Source organism: Anas acuta, chromosome 5 (assembly GCF_963932015.1).
Source record: "Anas acuta chromosome 5, bAnaAcu1.1, whole genome shotgun sequence".
Lineage (NCBI taxonomy): Eukaryota > Metazoa > Chordata > Aves > Anseriformes > Anatidae > Anas > Anas acuta.
The window spans coordinates 60,347,580-60,368,687 of record NC_088983.1 but is presented as its reverse complement, the minus strand read 5'-3'; the positions used below and the strand labels follow the sequence as shown (position 1 = coordinate 60,368,687).

General features: G+C 42.6%; 1 protein-coding gene across 10 annotated transcripts in view; it reads right to left on the bottom strand.

Moving 5' to 3' along the window:
- PLEKHA7 (pleckstrin homology domain containing A7) overlaps positions 1-21,108 on the bottom strand; it is a 132,514-nt gene that overhangs the window by 93,458 nt on the left and 17,948 nt on the right. For 4 of the 10 annotated variants that reach the window (XM_068685172.1, XM_068685177.1, XM_068685173.1 and 1 more), the window contains exon 1: positions 15,704-15,894. The exons of 4 other annotated variants lie outside the window; for them this stretch is intronic. In XM_068685172.1, the coding sequence (XP_068541273.1) occupies positions 15,704-15,879 (176 nt within the window). In that variant the 5' untranslated portion in view covers positions 15,880-15,894. Of the gene's footprint in view, positions 1-2,559; positions 2,744-15,703; positions 15,895-21,108 lie in introns of those variants that run through there. 2 more of the 10 variants (XM_068685182.1, XM_068685184.1) reach the window with 1 other exon arrangement.

The following is a 21,108-nucleotide window of genomic DNA, read 5'->3' as shown; positions in this document are numbered from 1 at the left end:
CTGTACAAAGCACAGTGATAGGGAAACATTCACCAACACTGCAGAAGAACAGTAAATTCAGAACTGATGAAGGACACTATGGCCCAAAACCCCAAACTCATCCCGAAACACGGCTTTCTCTTCTTCCTGAGGCAGACCAGTGGGTTCAATGGGAACGCAGCTCTGGACTCCTAACTTCTTGTTGAAATAACTCAACTAAAGGTATTTGCAGCCCGGCATAGATGTTGCCCAGCAACATCTTTACGCCAACATCCAGAGGTCAGAGAGCAAGCAACAGCTGGCTGAACAGCTACTTTGTGGTCTTCGCAAAGAAACAGGAGGTTCCCCTTGATTTCTCCATACCCTCCCTGTCCGTATGCTGCTGTTCCCCGAGTATGCCCAGTGATCGCGATGCAGAACTGACTCGAGAGGCAAAATTCGTAAGGAAAGCAAGGATATCCTCTTAGTTTCTCAAGCTTGGCCATTTGTTGTTTATTTTTAGAAGGAAGCATGGAGTGTAAAGCCGCTTTCTCAAACTGGAACACAACCTTGGCATCTCTCCTGACATAAAAATAAGTGAAATCTCCTTTAGAAGGAGCCTTAGATTCACAGCTGGCCCCGTGTTAGCCATTGAAAGGCTAGAGATCAGATGGAAAAGTACTAAAAAAAATGAGAAATTTACTCCTTCCTTGGCACGAGATGAACACTCCACTGCCTGCGAGCAAATACTAGCACAGAAACAACACACGAGTTTGAGGAGTCCCCAGACAGCACGCAGCCCCCCGTCACCTATCCCCACGAGCTTGTCTTCGCTCCCCCCAGCCAGCAGCAGAGGAGGAGCCCAGCACCAGCTGGGAAAGGAAAGGCTGCTGATAATGAAGCCTCTCGGGCAAAATGCCCACTTTTTTATTCCTTTCACACAGTTTAAAGAGGGAAAAACGTGTTCCCAAACTTCATTTTCTAGCTGTGAGAGCCTGGAACAGGGCTCAGCTTTCAGCTGCCCCTGCACCACTCACGCTGCGGAGGAGCACAGCATCAGTGAGGCTGGAAAAGATCCCAGATCACCTGGCCCAGCCATCACCGTACCCCCAGTGTCACTAAAGCCATGTCCCTAAGGAGCCATTCACCACCGCCTGGCCACGCAGCCTTGCTGGTTACCAGCCCTCAGAGCAGAACAGACAGCCTGCAGCTGCTGCTGGAAAGCGAGAGGGTCAGGGCTTCACAGCTGCAGCAGCAGGCACCGGTGACACAGCATTTCATCAGCCCCGTCTGTTCAGCCTGGCCTTGGGAGGAGGTGGCTGAAGGACTCGGCACCGCACCGAGCCCGGGGGCTGCCGCCCGCAATGCGCCGCGGGGAGCTCAGGTCGGGCGCAGCAGCCTGGCACGGGAAGGCTGCAGCACTCCCGCGCCTGAAAGCCGGGGCTCTCGGCGCTGCAAGGCTGAGAATCTGAGCCAGCACCGCGGCTGCCCAGAAAAAGGGGAGAGAGTTCCAAAATAAAGCCAGCAAAAATGAACAAAAACCCCTCAGGTGGCCCAAAGCAAAGCAGAGCCCCAGCCCGCTCCTGGCAGAACTTCACCAAAATTGACCGATCTGTGCCAGCTCCGGTGGCAAAGATTTTTAAGACACGCACCAGGTACTGAGCATCTTCAAACACAATTTGGGAGCGAGCACTGCATTTTCTGGGCTCTACATTTAAAAAAGAAAGAGTGTAAATCCTGTGTGCTGCAGATTCATAGCAGGTATCCCACATTTCTGTTCCAAGAGAATGACAGAATCCAATCCCATTCTCGTGCTGCACGAACTAATTCCTGATTCTTACATCGCAAATAACTCTCCTAAATAACAACCACACATTTCTGAAGGCATTATTATATACACATATATACATAAATAAATAAATAAACCAGCACCTGAAATGGGATTCTTACATAAAAATGAGTTATACTGGGTCGAGATGAAAACCTGCCTCCAGGTGACATTAAAACACTGAACAGAAAACCAAGGAAAATAATTGAATTACAAAAAAAAATGAGACAGAAAGAAACTTTAAAGGAACAGATTTCTAATAAAAGCTAACAGGAAATGTAATATTTAATCGAGTACGGATGCATGCAAATTGCACTGAAGTGATTAAGTAAATAGAGCCACCAGGAACATATGTAGGAGCCAGAACGCTGATATTACAGCGGGTTTTAAAATAACTTGTCATTTAGAAGAGAGCCCCTGGTTTCCCTCTCCCATGACCCACATGAATTTTAATTTATTTGAGCTACCAGAACGCACTAAGTTTGTCTCTCCAACAGCTACACCCCTCATTAATACCCACTAACCAGATGCCTGCCTAATGGCATCCAAACGTTGCTTTGCTACCCCTGCACGGAGCTGCAGGGCATCTACTGCGCCTCTCCCAGGACTGCAAATAAGGCGGGCCGAGTCTATCTTTGGGCTTCAGGGTAAACCAGACAAAGTCCTGTAAACCAGAGAACTGTCACACAGCATCCTTTGTATCTGCAAGGAATTTTATGGCAACAGCCCCGGTAAATTCATAGCTATACGGATGACCTATTCATAATTCTTACCAACAAATCAGCTGTGGCTAATGCCTTGACAATCGTTCGGATGAAATACCAGCTCACGGAGAAGTCTTACGGAGACAAATGAAGCACTGGTGTTTCGCTTCAAAGTCTGAAATTTCTTTAATTCGGCATGGCTCAAAAGTGCAAGAGTAGAAAGAGAGCGTAGGGTGTACAAACTCCTGAGGTCAGGGTGATAAATGAAAGCACTTCCAAAATAAGCCCTCCTAATTAAGGCGTCTAAGCCAGAGCTGGCTTGCATTCTGTCAATATCACTGTTGCAAGTAATCTGAAATATTCTCGATAAACTATTTTTAGTATTGACTCCAGCATATTCAAATCAGTTCAAGGTCGCTATGGAATGAAAAAAATTCAAGCTCAGACATGGGATGGATAGCAAATTCATCACTAAACCCGCAAAAAAAAAATGGAGAACTCCATATTTAAATCAGTCCAAGGTTAAGTGTTTGTTTGTAACTGTTGTCTTAATACATTACAATCTGAGCAGTAAAAAAGAAAGACACCAAACACATCGTTCGGTTCTACTTACTTGTCCCCACAGGCACACCTGGACTGCTACAGGCAGGGAGCTGCCTTTCGCTTAGAAGACAGAAATGCTGTGCAAGAAGTTTTAATCAAGCTTTTGTCACCCCAGCCTCCTTGTAGAAATATTTCATTTGCTTAATTAGGCAGGTGGTGCTTCTTACTGTACTTTTATTTATTCGGTACACTCAAGAATTTTCATTTGCTTAGCCTAACTTTTCCATTTGCTAGGTGAATTCACGTGCCTCTAAATGGCAACTGGGCACTACAGACTGAACAAGATAAATCTATTCCCTCCTCTGAATCTCAAATATTCACACTAGTCTTTTTAAACATTCAGCTGTTTAAACTCCCCATTCTGTACTGGCGTCAGAACTTATTTTATTTATTTAACTTTGGCATATGTCACTTTGATCTCAGGAAAAAAAAATAATGCTAAGGAATCCTTTTAATTCAGTTATGCTATTTTGGTTTCCATTATCGTACACTACCTTGAAATGGAAGAAACTAAGCTTAAGCATGAAATCATACAACATACAATACACATTTTAATCACAGTCAGGCTGTTAAGGACCGAATAGGCTGCACAGAGCTGTGCGAGAACTGGGATTTATGGAAAGCCAAACAATGAAATACCTGCAGGCACCTACCTTCCAAGCTTGGGTGGCTGTGTGCAAAAGAAGAAAGGCATATGCTTGGCGAGGACACAAAATGCAAAAATAAAGCACACAGCCAGGATGTCCCTTAAGCCATACGCTGACGTGCATACACAAATAAAATAATTGATTATGTCTGGATCATCTCCTCAAGCCTAGGAAATGATTCATGCTTACAAAACCTCAGGAACCTCGGATGCTTCATCAAAAAAGCTTCATTTTCCTTCTTAAGAACTAAAAGGATAAAAACACAAAAAAGTAGACTCAAACCTGAAAAACAACATCTCTGACTTCCCACTGTCAGAAAGAGCTAGATATTTTCTGAGATAAGGCCTGATTTCATTCATAGCTCAGCTTCCGACTGCTAGAGCAACCTAATGACTTCAGAAGGCATTACAAATACTTCCAATCTTCATCCCTCCTAATAAAATCTACTTAAACTTTTTGAAACAATGACAATATTTATTCACTTTGATAAGAAGCAATCATCGATTTGAAGGCAAAGTCCACAATGATGGAGAAACGATCCTACCCCTCGTGTCGGGGTCCTTCACGGGGTGGAAAGTGAGCACAGGCAGAGACCGGGCACTAGCAGCGTGCGCCAGGAGTGCCCAGCACTCATCGCCCCAACTATTTCAGATAGCAGCACTCAGCTCCCAGGCAGGTATTCTAATCACAACTAATCACAAAACAAACTTTGGAAAACGTGGCACTGAATCAACACCGTGCTTTTAAAGTGACAGCATGGAAAAGCCCAAAGGGCTCGCAAGAGAGCGGTGCAAACCCCAGGCGTTATCTGAGGCATTCAGCACACAAAACGCAGGAAAAAACAGAGGGTTTCAAACAGAGCATTACAAGCTATTTGCAAGGGCTGAACACCAACACATACCTAAGATAATATTTTTGCATAGCAGTGTTTACAGACCATCAGCTTCAGTCAGCCATTAACCATGCTCATGATTAAGCAGAAGCATTCAAAAGGATTCAAAAGCGAAGCACGGTCATTAAAAAGGACCGTGCCTCCTCTCTCCCCATTTGCTGAAAAACTCATTAATGCCGCCACTGCCCTCCTTCTGCCTAGGGAAGAAAGAAAGGGGAGGGACGAAGCCCAGGGCAGAGGCTGCCCACCTCATTGCCCTCGCTGTCTCCTCCTAGCAGGCCAGCAGCACACAGGCAGCGGACTAAAGGTGCCTTGGTGCTGTAGGTTAAGAGAAACGGAACGTGATCAGCTCAAGATAAATCTGTGCGTGTCATGTTAGTTGATTTTGCACTGCTGGTAGAACCACTCCCTGCTGGAGATCCGCTTTCTGTTTCAAGAGAAAGGAAATTAAGTTCAATACCAAACAAACTATGATCAAGATACTATACCCCAGATAGCTGCCAACCCCTGGCAGTGGATGTTTTAGGAGAGTTGCATTATTTGGATGTGTTACGTTAGGCCTCGTTCACACTTCTCTTGCAGCGATGACAGCAGCTTTGCCAAACTACATTTGCAGACGATCGCTTTCTGGGTTTCATCCCATCTAGAACAAGTTAATCATCTTGTTATGCAAAGCCAAATTAAATACCATCTCTGAAGAAAATATCCCACCTTGGATCAATTCCTCTAGGCAGAGCAGAAACAGTTCTTGCAGGCACAATTTCAGCGCGTGTTCTTCTGAAACAGGAGCACTTGGGGACGGGTGGGTTGAATCTGTAAATTTCTCCTCAGACACGAATCCAAAATCTCTTCAATTTTGCAAGGTATTCGATTTGTTGAAAGAGCCCTGACATGTCCCACTGACTCCTACTTTAAAGAACTACATTATCAGGAGTTGTTACACTTTGTTTTAAAGCTGCCTTCAGGACTGCTCCGATCACTTCAACCTGCTCCTAAATCTTCTGGAACAAACTTCCTCACAGACCAACCAAAAGACTCACCCAAACTGCTCTTGGTAGCCGAGTTCTTCTGTCTCAGCAACACCCGGCATTAAAATAATAACTGAGTGTTTCACGCTAATTGGAGTAGGCCACGCTGCTTCTATTAAATTTGCCTTAGAGCTCTTCCTACTACACCCAGCTGCCAGAAAAGTTGTGCCTTTTTTCTCAAAGAAGTTGTTTGTGTGATATTACACATTCTGCAGCCCGCTTCCTCCAAGAGGCTCACCACGCTCTCTGCCAGTCCCATCACAGCGAAGGAGATGTGTTCAGTGTGAGTGTAGTTGTTATGCTGCAGGTGCAGAGCACGGCCTCTCTCTCACGTGCGCCGTGCTTACCAGGTTTAGGAGCTGAAGTGGGCAAGGGGCCTGCACAGGATAAAATTTTTCAATATAAAATTGAAAGAGGTCTGTCTTTATAGCATAAGCATATATTTGCTATATTCACAGACAGTTTATTTTTTAAAATTAAGTTCTTTTGACTGCAATAAAATGCGATGTAAAAAAATACAAGGCAAAACTACCATGCTCTTTTTCTTAAGGGAAACGATAAAAATTTGGGGAACTGCAAGGCTTCTGTTTCCCTTCCAGGTCACCAAATATGCATGTGAGAAATTAAACTTTGCTCCAAGCTTTTATTTTCCTCGTCAATGCAGGATCAAAAACTTCAAGGTTTGGAAATACGCCCATTTCTTCTGATTTACCTAATAAATGAGATTTGCAAATCCATGCAAAGAAGCGGTTCCAGGAGTAAAGGCCACGCAAGGGGCTGCATTGACACCGACCAGATGACAGGATCTAGGAAAGCCACAGTCCATCATAGCTCAACACTTGTTTTTAATTACTCTACGTTTCACTGCAGGTGCTCGTGAAGTTTGCAAGCTAATACCGCTCTCTGCTTAGTATAAGCTATTTTAAGCTGGAATCATCATGTTAATTAGCCAACGGTACCTTATTTGTGCTTTGAGATGAGATTTACATAATGTTCCATCCGCAAACACGTCCCAGACGGGCCTTCCTAGGGGTGCATTAAAAATAGAAACAGGCACACAAAGGGCTCAGAGCAATGTCAGAAGGGAGCTGCTCCACCTCGGCTGCACGGTGCTGACAGGCTCTCGCTCTCCTACTTCATACAAAAGTCTCACTGGTTACCTGCACAACCTGACACCGGTTCCCACATTGTTCATTCCCACAAACTGCACGAGGTGGAAGAGGAGGAATTTCTTCCTGCGGTGCCCCAGCTACATGCGACTGCTGAAATCTTGGTTTCCCATCCTTCCAGCCACTTCTCAGAAGATGCTGCAGATGCTTTCTCCACACTGAGCTATCAGAAAAATCAATTCCCACAAGCCCTGACTGCAAGGAATTTTATTTTATTTTTTTTGCCTATAGGAATTTTTCATGAATACACCTGCTAAGAGATATTTTTTAGATTGCCCTATCCGTTTATTTTAGATATTCAAGCACCCACTTCCCACCCTAGAGGCTCCCAGCTCTCCCTGTCACAGCCTCCCCATCCTGGTCACTCACTCATTTCTGTTCTGCTCCCTTTTCAGACGTTCCTTGTCATCTCCATGATGATTTCTTTGCTGCTGCTTCTGTCCCTGACACCTTCAGAAGTTGGGATCCATTTGCCACATCAAGTCTGCTCATCATATTCGGGCATTTGCAAAAAACAAAGCTGTTTTGCCTAGAAGTTTGCATTTTTACCATTCTTCAAAAACCATAATCGTCTCCTTACCTAGAAGTACACATTGTTTTAACGTCAATTTTTAATTCTAAAAGGGAATGGTTGATAAATACACTACCGAAATCACACAGAGTAGAACCACTTCTGCCTCAAACGAGTGAGCACTCTTTTCCCCCAGCATTTAAATTCAACAAATTAAAAATCTCAAATGTACTTCAAGGCTGCTCTATTACACTTCAGTGGTTTTCTCACTTAAAAAGGAGGAAAGGGAGATAGATTAGTCTTCAAACTAGGATGCTGAAAAAAGCAATACAACTGCATCAGCTTTTATGCTTTATAAGTTAATAGAAGGGAACATTAAACTATGGCATCCGTGATACTGATGTCCCTTCAAGAGAAAAGAACAAGACCACAGATAAGAGGCACGTGATGATTTTTGGACCTGTTTTCCAATTTGGCTATGTCATCCAGAAAAGAATGTAGAAGAAGGAAGCACCAACAAGCTGAACTGCTTTTCTGCATAGAGAAAGCCTTTGAAGCCACATGAAGCCTCGTGAAAAGCTTGCATAAGTTTCCTGCTTTTGGCAAAGAAAGAAAAATTATGCAAGAAACTCAACATGCTCATGGCTCTAGAAATACTTAAAAACAAACAAAAAACCGCCCAAAGGACTTCTTTAGACCCAAGGTAACGTTTCCCACACACATGGTAAACATTTGGTGCTATAGAGAAATTGCAGAGGGAATACCAGAGGACCTGTAAGCTATTACTCTCTAAGATCCTACACAAGACTTGAAATTTTGATTTATTCCTGAGTCAGTTTTGTGAAAAACTTCCTAAAGACAAAGTCATTCCCAGTTTATCTTTGGTCCAACAAATTTTGACATCTAACATAGAGAGAGACACTGTAATCCCATTACAGGAGCTTCCAAGTGGTTGTTCAGATTAAACATACGTCATAAGCTTCACATCATAAATGATGGGTTATTTTATATGATTTTTCCTTCTTTGCAGGCTAAAAGCAGCATAATGGATCCAGAATGCTACAGAAGGTGTCCTATGCTTTTTTCTTCAAAATTTCAGAAGAAAAGTATATTGCAGGCTTCACTGGATATCTTAAAAAAAAAAAAAAAAATCACCAGAAGTGCAGAAACCCAACCACCAGAGCTGCCCAGATTCACTGTTACATTTTACCCTGTATTTTCCAAATCCTGGTGCTTGAAATATTTTTAAAGATTTTTTTTTTTTTAAGTAATTTAATTATCCAAGATATGCTTTTAATTCTGTAGGCATACTCAAGGAAACTTGAAGGAGCTTCACCAGTCTTGTCTTAAAACCGTTTAAATGATGAACGAGAACGGCATTGTAGAAGCAGCTACTTGTAATGAGTTTCCTCATGATGGCAGCACAACCCATTCTGATCAAGGGCTAAGTGACAATGCTCATTGCTATTCGTACAAAACAGGGAGATCCCAGCTGCTCTGGAGCGAGCCATTGCTGCTGTTCATTTCCACCCCCTTCACATCAGCATTCCTACGCTACTTCCCAGTCTTATTTGGTCCCCAGAGTTTCATAGGAGAATTATACTACATCACACAGATAATTTTTCAAGAAGTAGCACGCTAATGAGCACTTATACAAGCGATATACAAGTTTATGCACCTACCCCATATGCTCAGGCTGTGTATCGTTTCCATACTGCATTTTGAAAAGTCGACGACAACTGCAGGATCTACGCGGCAGCCTGAATCCCGGAGCTGAGGCTTCACTCAAGGTCTATGAAACTCTTGCAAAGAAAAGATTTCCAAGAAGTTTTGTTTGTTCTCGCATTTTTCAGACTGTGCTGCAATGCAGGCATGGCTGCATCGAAATCATCTTGATTTTTGAAAACTATGCTGGAGAGCATAAGGTAGTGCAGACCACTGCCAGCCCAGGTTAGGAAGGGACCACGTAATGCCTCTATGTGGCAGACCCACGGGGACAGTCAGCTCTCAGCAGAGAGCAGACAGGTATTAAGGAGTGCCAAAAGCCCGAGAGCAATGCCATCACCGCCTCCTGCTCAGCTGCAAGAGATTTGTCCCTGTACACAGCCTTTAGAAGTGCACTAAGCCCTTCACTCTTTTCTCTTTGAGAACACCTACGCAGAACATCAGAAGTGCATCTTTATTTATTCCTTACTCCCTTTAACCCACAAAATGCGGAACAGATACGCTAGAAGGTTAACGTGCAGTTTGTTTTGGTGTAGTGCACCCTGCATGCCTTGGCAGCCCCAGTGGCACGGTGCTTCAGGACAGAGCCCAGCAATGTGCGTGCACACCACCACCAGCCAAAAGCAGTAACCAAGGTTTTCTGGATGTAGTTAGACTCTTCTTAACCACGTCTTGGCAACTCTACCTCCGCTATGGTAAGAAGGGTGGGTAACAACAATTTTCTCAAATCTTCTCAAATCAGACTCAGATTACGCTGAATGGAAAGACTGACCCTATCTTAATTTGAGGGTTTACAATAAGAAGATTAAAACAAACCAGCAGCATCCTTGTTTTTAGGCACTATACTCACTGCATAGCAAACAGACACTTACCACATCAAAGTAGCTGTAAAGTCAAAGCCCATCTCCTGAACGTTTATGGTTTCTAACAGAATTATTATTCCTCCAGAAACCTCACCTTTTCTTCCTCCCCGTGCACCTAGCCTGGCCAAGACAGAAGCAGGGCTTTACCACATTTCCTCTGCTAGCAGGGTTTTTCGATGAGCAGCACAAGCTGGGAACAGCTGGAGCTCCAGAAAAGGATTGCCTCATTACAAGCAGCCAGAACCAGAACAGGGTAGAGGAAAAAGCCAAGCTCTTCATCTAAAAGGAAATTTATTAGGTTTAAAACTCTGTGCGACATCCATTTGCGTGTATTACTATGTAATAATGGCAATGTAATAGTAAAGGAACAACAAACTGCAGGACTCTTAAGTAATGTTTGGTTTAAGAAACGTGATGAGGTCAGTTGAGGCTATATAAAATAATTACCCAGAAGCTATTAGAAACCACAACTTCCACCACTTTCAACAAAGCAATTCTTCAAACATGTAATGAAATAGTCATGGCCATGTTGAGAGCCTAAAGTCAACTTAAAAGACACAGGAGTAACTGCACGACAGCTTGAGGGGAAAAAAAATCTGGTAAAAAAGTGAACTGAGCAAGACAAACTTTCATTCCCAAGTTATTTTTCTTCCAGTCTTACATCCCACTGTTACAGATTAGCAGAGTGTTTCATTGTTGTTGCTTTTTATTTTTTTTTAAATAGAGGTGGAAGCATGTAACTAATATTGCACAAACAAAATTTTGTTACTTATCGAACAAAGAGTTCCATATGAAGGACGTAATTCAAACAACTTTAAGTAAAGAAATGTACAGGCTTACAAAGCAAGGGAAAAACATTCAAAATTAGATCCAAAGCACGAGCTAACAACTGAACTAGATAAATGCAGAGATGACACCTAATGTACATCCAACTCTGGAAGCAGCAGGCACCCTAGCATTGGACATGGAAGAGAAAAAGACAAAAACTCAATGTACATCACGGCAGGTATTGCCTGAAAGGTCATGGAAATGTTTTAAAGAGTCTCCAAGTCTTGCTGAAACACCCACGGTTAATGGCGCAGATCATGCGCCACTCAAGATCATCCAGGTTTAGAAAATGTCTAAACAGGAGCATGTAGGAAGATGCTAAGCATGTAGGAAGATGCTCCTAAACAGGAGCATGTAGGAAGAAGGGCTCGGTGGGACTTGGTGTACCTGGTGTGACCCCAAGTGGCATCGGGTCCAACGGGCTGTGGTCGATGCACTGCACGCTGAAGACAAGCATTAACACGCACCTCGTTCAGCCCCGTATTTTGTAGGGTGTAGGGCTGCTCTGTCTGAAAACAAACCAACCAACACAAATAGCAGAGGAGGGAAAATTGCCTCCCTCAGACAGCAGGGATGGCAGGAGCCCAACAGATGCTAGATTGCCACTCGTCGGTACAAGCCAGGGCTTAGAAACAAAGCAATGTTGGGAATGCTGTTCTAACACAATCTGGCAGGTAGAGGAAAATGGAAACAAACAAACACCCTCGCCCTTCCAAGGGAAAACAAAACAAAACAGATGCCAGGTAATCAGTCCACGAGGGAGTTCAAGTGATGTGGTGAAAATCAGAGAGCTCGACTGAGCCAGTAGGTGCCTGCAGCCACCAGCCTCTCGCCTGCAAATACCAGAAGCAAAAGCGACCTCGTGTAGGTACTCGTACTTCATAACGCTGCTCACGCAAAGAACTCGTGACTGTTCATTAAGGAGATAAATATTTTGGATCCTCTTGCACCTCTGAAGCCACAAAACTTCTCTAAATGTATTACGGGACTGGTAAGTGCAGGGAGAGGAACCCAGCTGCGATTTTAGTGGGTTTGAACCAAGAGCCATCAGATACGCCAGATGGTCGTGGCTTTGCTTCTAGCACAGTCTTCTACACCACCACCCCACGTACCCCCGAGGTCAGCGGGGAATGACAGGAGTCCCGTAAGCGCCTTCCCAGCTGCCAGACCTCAGCCAGGCAGCGCCGTAACAAAACGAACAGGCAGCCCGTGGGAAGAAGTGACCGGACCCAGCGTTTACCGGGAAAGGGATAACGTTCATTTACTTCAGGCACTTCTGTTAAAACAGCTTTAGCAGAAATAGATCAAAACGAAGATTTTTTTTTTCCTGAGTTCTGGTTATATTGCTCCAAACTACTCAAAGCAGGAACACCACACGACCTTACTGCGAGCTGAGATGCAGCAGCAGCAGCATCCTATTTAGCCAGCGTGAGCAAGCTCAGGCAGGATAAAAGCTTAAGTGAAAGGGTGAAGTATTTTTAAAGTATTTTATTAGTGCATAGCCATACTGCGTTCTGCAAAATCTGTTTCCTTTTGTTGAAAAGTTGCCTTCTGTAGGAGTTTAAATACACCGCTGTGCCTGTGCCCTGCTTAGAAAATGGCAAGCTATCAACACGGGAATCCTAAGAATCACATGCAGGAGCGCGAACCTGCTTCACTTCATGCAGAAGCCCAGCTAGAGCCATTCCTCCACTTGGTAGAGGAGCCAAGGGATGCCAAAAGGAGTTCAATAGCCTTTCTAACCTTTCCACTGCAGCTTCTCCGTGTCTGTCTTTGCGTTGTCTGAGTGAGCCAGTACAAGGGATCTGAGAAGGCTCAAGAAATGGCATAATAATTTCTGAAATCAAATCAATTCCAAGATTTGAATTAAACCCTAAGAGACAGAGCAAGAAGCTTCGCTTTTCAGATAGTAACATCACCCAGCCACCCACTTACAGGCTACTGAAGGCCACTGGTAACCCCAATTTTTTAATTGTTATTTCAAGTTGCGATCAACCCGCGAGTATTTCAAACATTGCTGTCAGATCTTACAAAGAGCATCTCAAATAATCCTTAAAAGGCAAAAATTTTCCATTGACATGAACAGTTTAAGAAAATTGGAAGATTTTTCTCTCGAGATAACATGAAACAGCTTAATCAATAAGGAAAACTAAATACCCCAGTCCCTAACAAAGAAACCTTTTTCTTGCGTTTGCTCAATGAAGCAGACTGGATAAATTTTAGAAAGGACTGGCAACTGCTGGGTTGTTTTAAAGATGAATAAACAGGCTCTGCTCTCTAAAGGACAGCATATCTAGGACCAAGTTTCTACGGCAAAATTTATTACTTGGACTTATCCATGGACTACAGTCAGCCTTTCACGTATGGGGTTGGATGTTGGCCTTTATCAGTGAATGCCAGCTATTACTGCAGACACCTGTATTGTACATCAAAGGCTGAAGAGTGATAATTCTCAAGCCCAAACCCTTTAAAAGTATTTATTGTTGATTGAAGATTGGTGAGTAACGTGGCCATGAAACTCCATCTTCTCTGCCAAATAGCCCTCCCGCAACGTTTCTGAAATAGCAAAGCAATACTGAATCCAAGTCTGAAAGCTGTCACTGACATGGCTCAGGGAAATAATATAAAAGCAATTTACATGAGCATCCAATCCGTTTGGTGAAGCTCAGCCGCATAGGTCTAGTACTGCTCACTCACTGTTTTCATGACAGGCAAGATTATGAAAAAAGAACCATGTAAGCTCACAGCACACCTTGCAAGGAGTAAACCATCTTTTTGTCATGAAGCTGCTCCTTGACTTCATTTCTCACTCAAATTACCAACAAATGCCATTGGCAGTCATCACTTAAAACAAGCAATCAGAATATTAATTAGCGAGGCAAGAAGAAAGCGGTGACGGAACCACAGTATTTTTATTTGCTTTTGTCTTCTACGGTGCTGCAGGAAAGCCACGAGCTCATGCTCCGAGAAAAATTTCAAGTGGAAGCAAAGAGGTTATTACAATCAATACGCTGATAGAAAGCAGAGTTACCGACAGCATATCTGACATGTGCCTGCATTAGCATCAACATGAATAAGGATTCAATTATCTTTTGATAATGTGGTCAGAAGCCTCAATAGTATCAAGGACTTAAAAGTTTAAAGGACTTAGAAGTTTGAGCCAGGTATAACTGATTACAATAGTCTCATTAACTTTTTTGCATTCTCAATTAAAATGTAGTTTCAGAGCTTTTAAAAATTAATATTATTATTTTCCTGGAAAACTTTTTAGCTAGCTACGAGCACAACATGCACACCAATGTCCCTGCCAAGCCTCCTGCACAATGACTCCAGGTGGCTTTGGTTCTCTGGTTAAAATATTTAGCCCTGCAGTTATATTTGCAGTCTCGTAGCTCTTCTACTGGCTCCAGAGGCTTACAGTCCTCTGCTACCCACCGTCTCACCAAGATTATTCCCAACTCCGCAGCTCAGAGAACATAACTGGGTACAGGAACGAGGGGATGGCAAATGAAACTAAGAATCAAACAAGAATCAACAAGGCTGCAACATCCTGTGTTAACACAAGAAAGTTAAAGGAGTGCTTAATTTAGCTACCTCCATCTTTTCTTCAGATGCTGCTATTACTACTTGGCAATTTTAAGTACCTCTCTACAAGCATCTTACAGTGTATCTGTTTCCATAGAAATGGAACTCAGTAAAGAAAAGGAAAAAAAAAAAAAAAAGACTATTTCAAAACACCATGCCACTAATATCAGCAGACCCTGAGAAATTCAGCTTCTCCAGCTCCAGAACATTTGGCAATCCTTTAAAAATCCAGAGAACCCATCTTCTTCTGAATCCAGAACATGCAAAAGAAGACTTTGTCAGAAGCATTAATGCTCGTGACCTATCTGAAAGAGTGAGCCCTTTGATGCACGAAGATGTCAAAGTTATTTCTACTTGTAAAATAGGATGTCTCTCTAAAACGGGCTCAGATAAGAATTTTATTACACTTTATTTCAGTACTGCTGTTCTCTCGATGTCTGAAGAACACTTGAGGCCATATATAACCATCTACCACTCCAATTCACACAGTCATCAAGAAATTTTCTTGGCTTAAACACATTCTGTAAAACGTATCCAGAAACATCTATTTTTATACTCTGCTTCACTGCCAAATCTGTAAGTATATTTTTGTCTAAATTTGAGTATCTAATTCGCTTCTGTAACTTTATTCTTGCTGAACTATTTTTTGTAATATTGAAAATCCTAGCCCCTCGTCAGAAAGGGGCTAACCAAACATCGTTTTGATCTTGCCTTTATTAAAATCTGATGCTTTAGTGAGGAAGAAATGGAGTGCATGATAGACACATTTTTAGGCAGTCTGTCCTATAAAAAAAAAAAAAGAAAAATCACAAACTTTTACATTAAACAGTACTGTATCACTTACAGATCCTCACAACCGACACCATGGAGCTTAGTTTGTAATCTCCCAGTGATCACAGGCCACAGTCAGCACCTCACGCAACCCAAGGGGTTTCTTTCTGGAGATAAATACCAACTCTCCCTCCCCAAACAGGAAAACAGGCAGGCTTTGTCAGATGCAGCTCCTTACCAAGTGTTCTGGTAAGATTTTTTCTGCAACTACAAGTGACAAAACCTATGCTCCTTGTTGGATTTCACTGAGTTACAGAAGTAGATCATCCAAATTCACCACCTTACCTTAGACACCCGAGTTTGTTTTGCCATCTGTGAAAACTATTTTGCAGCTTGTCGATACCCCAAAGATCAATAAACCCAACAACAGGCTTCCCTCTTACACCCCTGCAAACAGAATTGTATTAGCATAAGAAGCAGACTGCAGCAGACTGCAAATTACCTGCGATTTTCAACGTGACTACAGAAATATTTAACAAACCCAAACCAATCCTTGGTACACGTGCAGAGAAATCCCTCCAGTTTGCTCACCAGGAACCGCGCACAGCCAGGCAATCCTCCTGCTTGCCGGGATACCTAGAAGCACACCCTTCTCTCCAGCTGTAGGAAAGACGTGTCGCCTCGCAGGATGGCCATCCCTGGAAATAAGCTGCTCTTGTCTGAAGCTGTTTGGCAGCCCATTTTGTGAAATGCCACGCCAAGTGCATTCCACGGGAAGGAATGTACGTGGTGTCCCTGCAGCAACCACAGACACCCACCACGGCTGGAGATCTCAGTGTCCCTTTGTATTTCTTGTTTGGGAGAAAGGACCAAAACATCCAACTTTCACAGAAGTAACCCTCTCCACACCGAAACAATGGTTTGGCATTTTGCAAAGTTCTAGAAGAAACAAACTCAGTTTCCCAATCTCAAAGGGAGCAAAAAATCGAACACCAGCACTACCACATCTCTCTGCAGGGAAGCCTGTAACCCAAACTACGGATCCGAACCCATCAGTGACCTAGGCGGAGTGTCTGAGCATCCTTACATAACAATCAGACTCTGTAAATGGTACTTTAAAGCCTAAGCTATTTTGAAACCATGCATATCTGTATTCAAAACTGCACAAGGAATCCATTAACTGAAAGCATTTGTAAAGTGCCCATTTATTAAAAAAAAAAAAAAAAAAACAACACAAAAAAACACTCAAGAGCTTAAAGCTCTTCTCATAAACATAAATGTCACTTAAAAAATGGTTAATTTTTCCTATATCTGTCAGAGGATTTTTGCCATACCAAATTAATTTCAAAGCTCACATGAAAACCAAGGTAGGCTTTCACAGGTAAACTATTTTGTTTTACTTCTACATTGTTTTTATTTACTTGAAACTATTTCAGTTTGGCTCAGTGATGCGACAGGTGTAAAAAGCTATGGTTAGGCAAGAGATATTTCAGAAAACGAGTGTAAAAAGATAATCAAATTAATGGCTTCAAATGGGAAGTATATAAAGCAGCTGTTCAAGGACAGCTGCCAAACCTCAAGGAACGCCTAGTCTCTTGGGTACTCTAAATCTCTGCTACTTAATTCTCACCTGCCGTGCACTCGCACTAAATGGGCATTTTGTGAAGGGCTCGAGTCCACCAAAGGTCCCATCGCTACTGAAAAGAGCGGTCCTGCCTCCAGTGCTTGCTCAGCACCCCCACTGGGGCTTGTGCAGCTCTCCAGTGAGGTGAGGAGCAAATGATTCGGCTGAAACTCACCTCTCAGAGGATTTAGTTTTCACCTAGATCAAAGAAGTGAGCTGGAGCATCAGGCTGTAAAGGAAACGTTAGCATCCCCTTCACTGACAGCTCAGTTTTAGACCAGTTTGAGTCCGTCCTGAGACTTGCTAGCTTGTCTGCCTTCTTCTCACCCACAGCAGCCAGGATGGGACTTCACACCTTTCTCCTCTAATGATGGTGGAGAAGTTGAATTAATCGGCGTCCATAACTCAGTCATACAATACTCCAAAGCCCACCAAAGTCAGCAAGCTTGAGATTGTACCTTTAATGACCTGGAGTGGCAAAAGCACGTCATTTACTATTTTTGTCCTTTGCTTCTATAGGAATGCTGAGAAACTGGAGCATATTAATTCCTTTGACACTTCCACGTGCTGGATATAAATAGCCCTCTGTCTGGTGGCCCAAGCACATAGCATCCCCTTAATAAAAACAGCACCACAAGAAAGAAATTCCTGCCAAGTTTTTAGAAGCAACAAGATTTTTTTTCAGGGCACCATTTAAAGCTCCTCATAAAACACCACGCACACGCTTCTGGTGGGATGAGGAGAGCAGGCTTAGCAAGAAGAGAAACCAAAAGTATAAAACAACTCAAGGGCAGTTGTTTCCAAAAGCCTTGTTTCTTCTCCCCATATGCTTTACAAAAGAGCTTTATCATCATCTTGCTTTCAAAATAGGTACTGTACTACTCCCAATGCTTTCTTCATGGATTTTCTGACCGCAGTCACTCTTGTTCCTCATCTTTCACTTCGCTGTGCTGACAGTATTTTGCCACTGCTTTGGAATTTGAAAGGTCACAACAGCTATTATCATAAATGAGAAGCAAAAGCGGGGACTTCATTGAAGAGCCTAATTGTATGCAGGCAAAATGCATTTTAGAGCCAACCCAACCACTGAAAACCAGCAAGATATCTCAATCTGTTTAGAATCAAAACTTTGATTAATCCCAGAGAGTATCTTAGCTGAATAAGAAAAGAATAGGAAATGTTACAACACAGAAGCAAACACTTGCTTTGAAAGAATAACATGAATTGTAAATGGCCAACACTACTATGTTCTTTCATAAATACTCGTTCCTCCATCAGTCCCATGGCAAGGGGAAGCTGCAAGCACTGGCTAAAACAAGGATGAAGGTCTCCTCTCCGGACCCAACTCAACAAGCCCCAGAATTGACGAGTGGGTACCAATTTTAGGAGGTTCGTTGAAAGCATTTGGGAAAGAAAAGCTGTTTACCCAGAACAGTGAGAGCAGTACGTGACTTTGCTAGCCCTGTACCTGCACTGGCTGCAGAAGTTGGTAGAAAGCAGCTGCACCTTCAGTTTTCACCTAAGACAGAGCAGGGGATTTACCTGTACAGCTCTGCACGTCAGTAGCTGAGCCACTCATGCACTGCACTTCACAGAGGGAGGAAAGGGAATTGGGAAGAACAATTTATCTATTTTATAGAGTAGACACTTTAAGACAGACGAACTTGCCCCAGAAATGCCTTTCTTCTGCTGCCCACAAATGAACCTGAAAGCGACCATCTCTATGCTACAGATGTCTACAGCTGGACAAAAAGAGAAAAAGTGCACGATTTCTAGCTCATGGCTTCAAGACTGGATCAAATTTATCCTTAACCTTCTCCATTTACATTTTTAATCTATCTGTACTAACAGGCTTTATATACATACACATGTATGCAAACCTGTCCTGAAATGCAGAAACAAACATAAATAAGTATTCTACCAAAGTTGTTTATTCTCAGACTGCAATGAAGAGATGTATAAGCTGAAATATTAAATACCAAAATAATTTATTAAATCAACAGCCAAATGCTCTTCAGCCAAGACCAGCGTACTGTTGAGTCCCCTCAGGTCGCGCAGTGTTTATTCTGACAGATACAGCCACACAGCATTCACTCAGCACCGGGAAGCTTCTCTCTTCTAAAACTTGCCCGCTTTTAATTATTCATTTAAACTTAATGAGTTATTAAATCAACAGCTATATATACGGTATAAACATTTGAAAATAAATAAATGTGCACGTCTGTAGATTAAATGCAACTGAGGAAATGCTGCAGCAGACTACTTTGCCAACCAAATGATGCTGTTGAGGAGGGTTATAGAGATACTGGAGAGTGTAAGTGAGATCGGCCAGTTACCTTCAGGATCCGATTACGTTGGGAATAGCCAGCAACATAAAGGAAGGAAGGAGACACTGAACACTAAGCTCTGCCAAATCTCAAAGCTCATTTAAAAGGTTGAATTAATATCAGAAGAACGCCTAGCAAAGAAGCACTGAACCATTTTCTAAGGCAGGACTGCAGCTCGCGCTAGATTAGATATGGAAATCATTTTAAAAAGGAAGGCATTAGACAGTATACAACTCCCACACACACATACATGGGGAGAATACACTGAGTAGTAATTTGACTACTTGATTCTATCTGTAACAAAATCACCCAGACCATTTAAAGTAGTTGGTCGTACTCGTACTCCAAAGTTGAAAAAAAATTACTTAGTCACCACATGAAGGGAAAGCATCACCAACCATAACTAGCTCTTCAGAGTGACAATTTTAAAACATTACTAATCAAAATACTGGGGATGGAGAAGAGAAATCTGTAGGCTGTGACAGGGGGAAGCAACACAGAGAGTAACAAGTACTCCATCTGATAATAAACATTACCTTACAAACTGCTTTTCACTTTAGTTTCCCATTTTCAGAGATGCATAAAAACATCTTAACAAGCACAAATAACATTTTTTCAAAGCTTAGTTAAAAATGGACAGAAAGCTATGTGGACAACTGTCTTAAAAACAACTTTTGTCACTTATTCCATTCATTAAGGACTTTTACAGAAATCCAAAGCTGTACACTGGCACTCAAAGGACTTGCTACAACTTCCACAGAGCCTAAAAACATAACTCTTTTACTAAATGCTTGTCTATGTTAAGATAAGATATTTTCTGTACAGGCAGAAATGATGTTTCCTTCATAAAAACATTCAATTTTAAAATATAGAACTCTGAGAGTCGAGTTTTCCCAGTTTTAATACATTCCTTCAAACACCTCAAGAGTTAAACTGCAGTAGAAATGCATGTCAAGAGTGTGACAACGCACAGAAATGAATCTGCAACATGCCTGATGTTTATGCAATTATAAATACATTAATTTTCAATAAATTTAGTTTTTTCACTTCAGCAGAACATTGTTTGTCCTTCCTCACTCTCCACTGCTTAAAACTTCACTTAGGAATTCTCACAACCATCAGCACGCTCAGCTTACTTTGAAGAATATAACTAAAAGCTCGTTAAAAGGAAAAGGGAGAGAGATTGTGGGCTTGCCTCAGAGAATGGAAACAGTTTCTAGAAAAAGTCAAGGCATGGGATAGAAAATAACAGAATAAAACCTTTAATTTTTATTCAGCACTTCATTCAAGTATGCTAATCTCTAGTGTGCAAGCAAACAAACATATACTTCTTAAAAGTTTTGCTCTGTTTCCCACGCCATTTTTTCCTTCTTTCTGTCCATATAGTCACTAGTACTCACTACTGACGTGTACTGGGTCAGAAATATCCGAAAGGATGACACACACATCCTGGATAAACATTGTAGGCATGGAGAACTCACCGGCTTTGCAACGCTGGTGAGAAGGGTGGTGGGGTCTGAAGAGCATCGTTTCAAGATCAGTACCTTGCTTACAGGCAACACACAGAGCTCTTGAACTGCCAACTTTGACTTCTGGTTCAAGAGAGGGCTGTTTCGGCAATCACTGTAGGAGCAACGGATGCACCTCTATCTACAGAATTAATATAAAACAATCCAGTACCTTCAGTTCCTCTACTGTGAAGCACTTCCCTCTGTGTTTCCTTCTACATGTGGCCATGGTCAATACTCTTGTGGCTTACCAACACCTTTGTCTTCGTTGCAAGACTCTCGGTGTCCTTGTCCTGGAGGCTGCCGTGCTGCCTGCCGAGCTCCAGCACTGCCCAGCACAAACCAGAGCGCTGTTTACACATTCCTGCGTTTCTTCTGCGTGGCTGCAGAACACAACAGCATCTCCCCTGCTTTTTCAGATGATTACAGCTCGGATAACTGAATGGAACTTACGAGGCACGCATAATGAGAGTTAATTACATTGACGTGATGCAGCTGAAGCTGTGGGCACACAACATCTCAGCTACAGTAACAGCC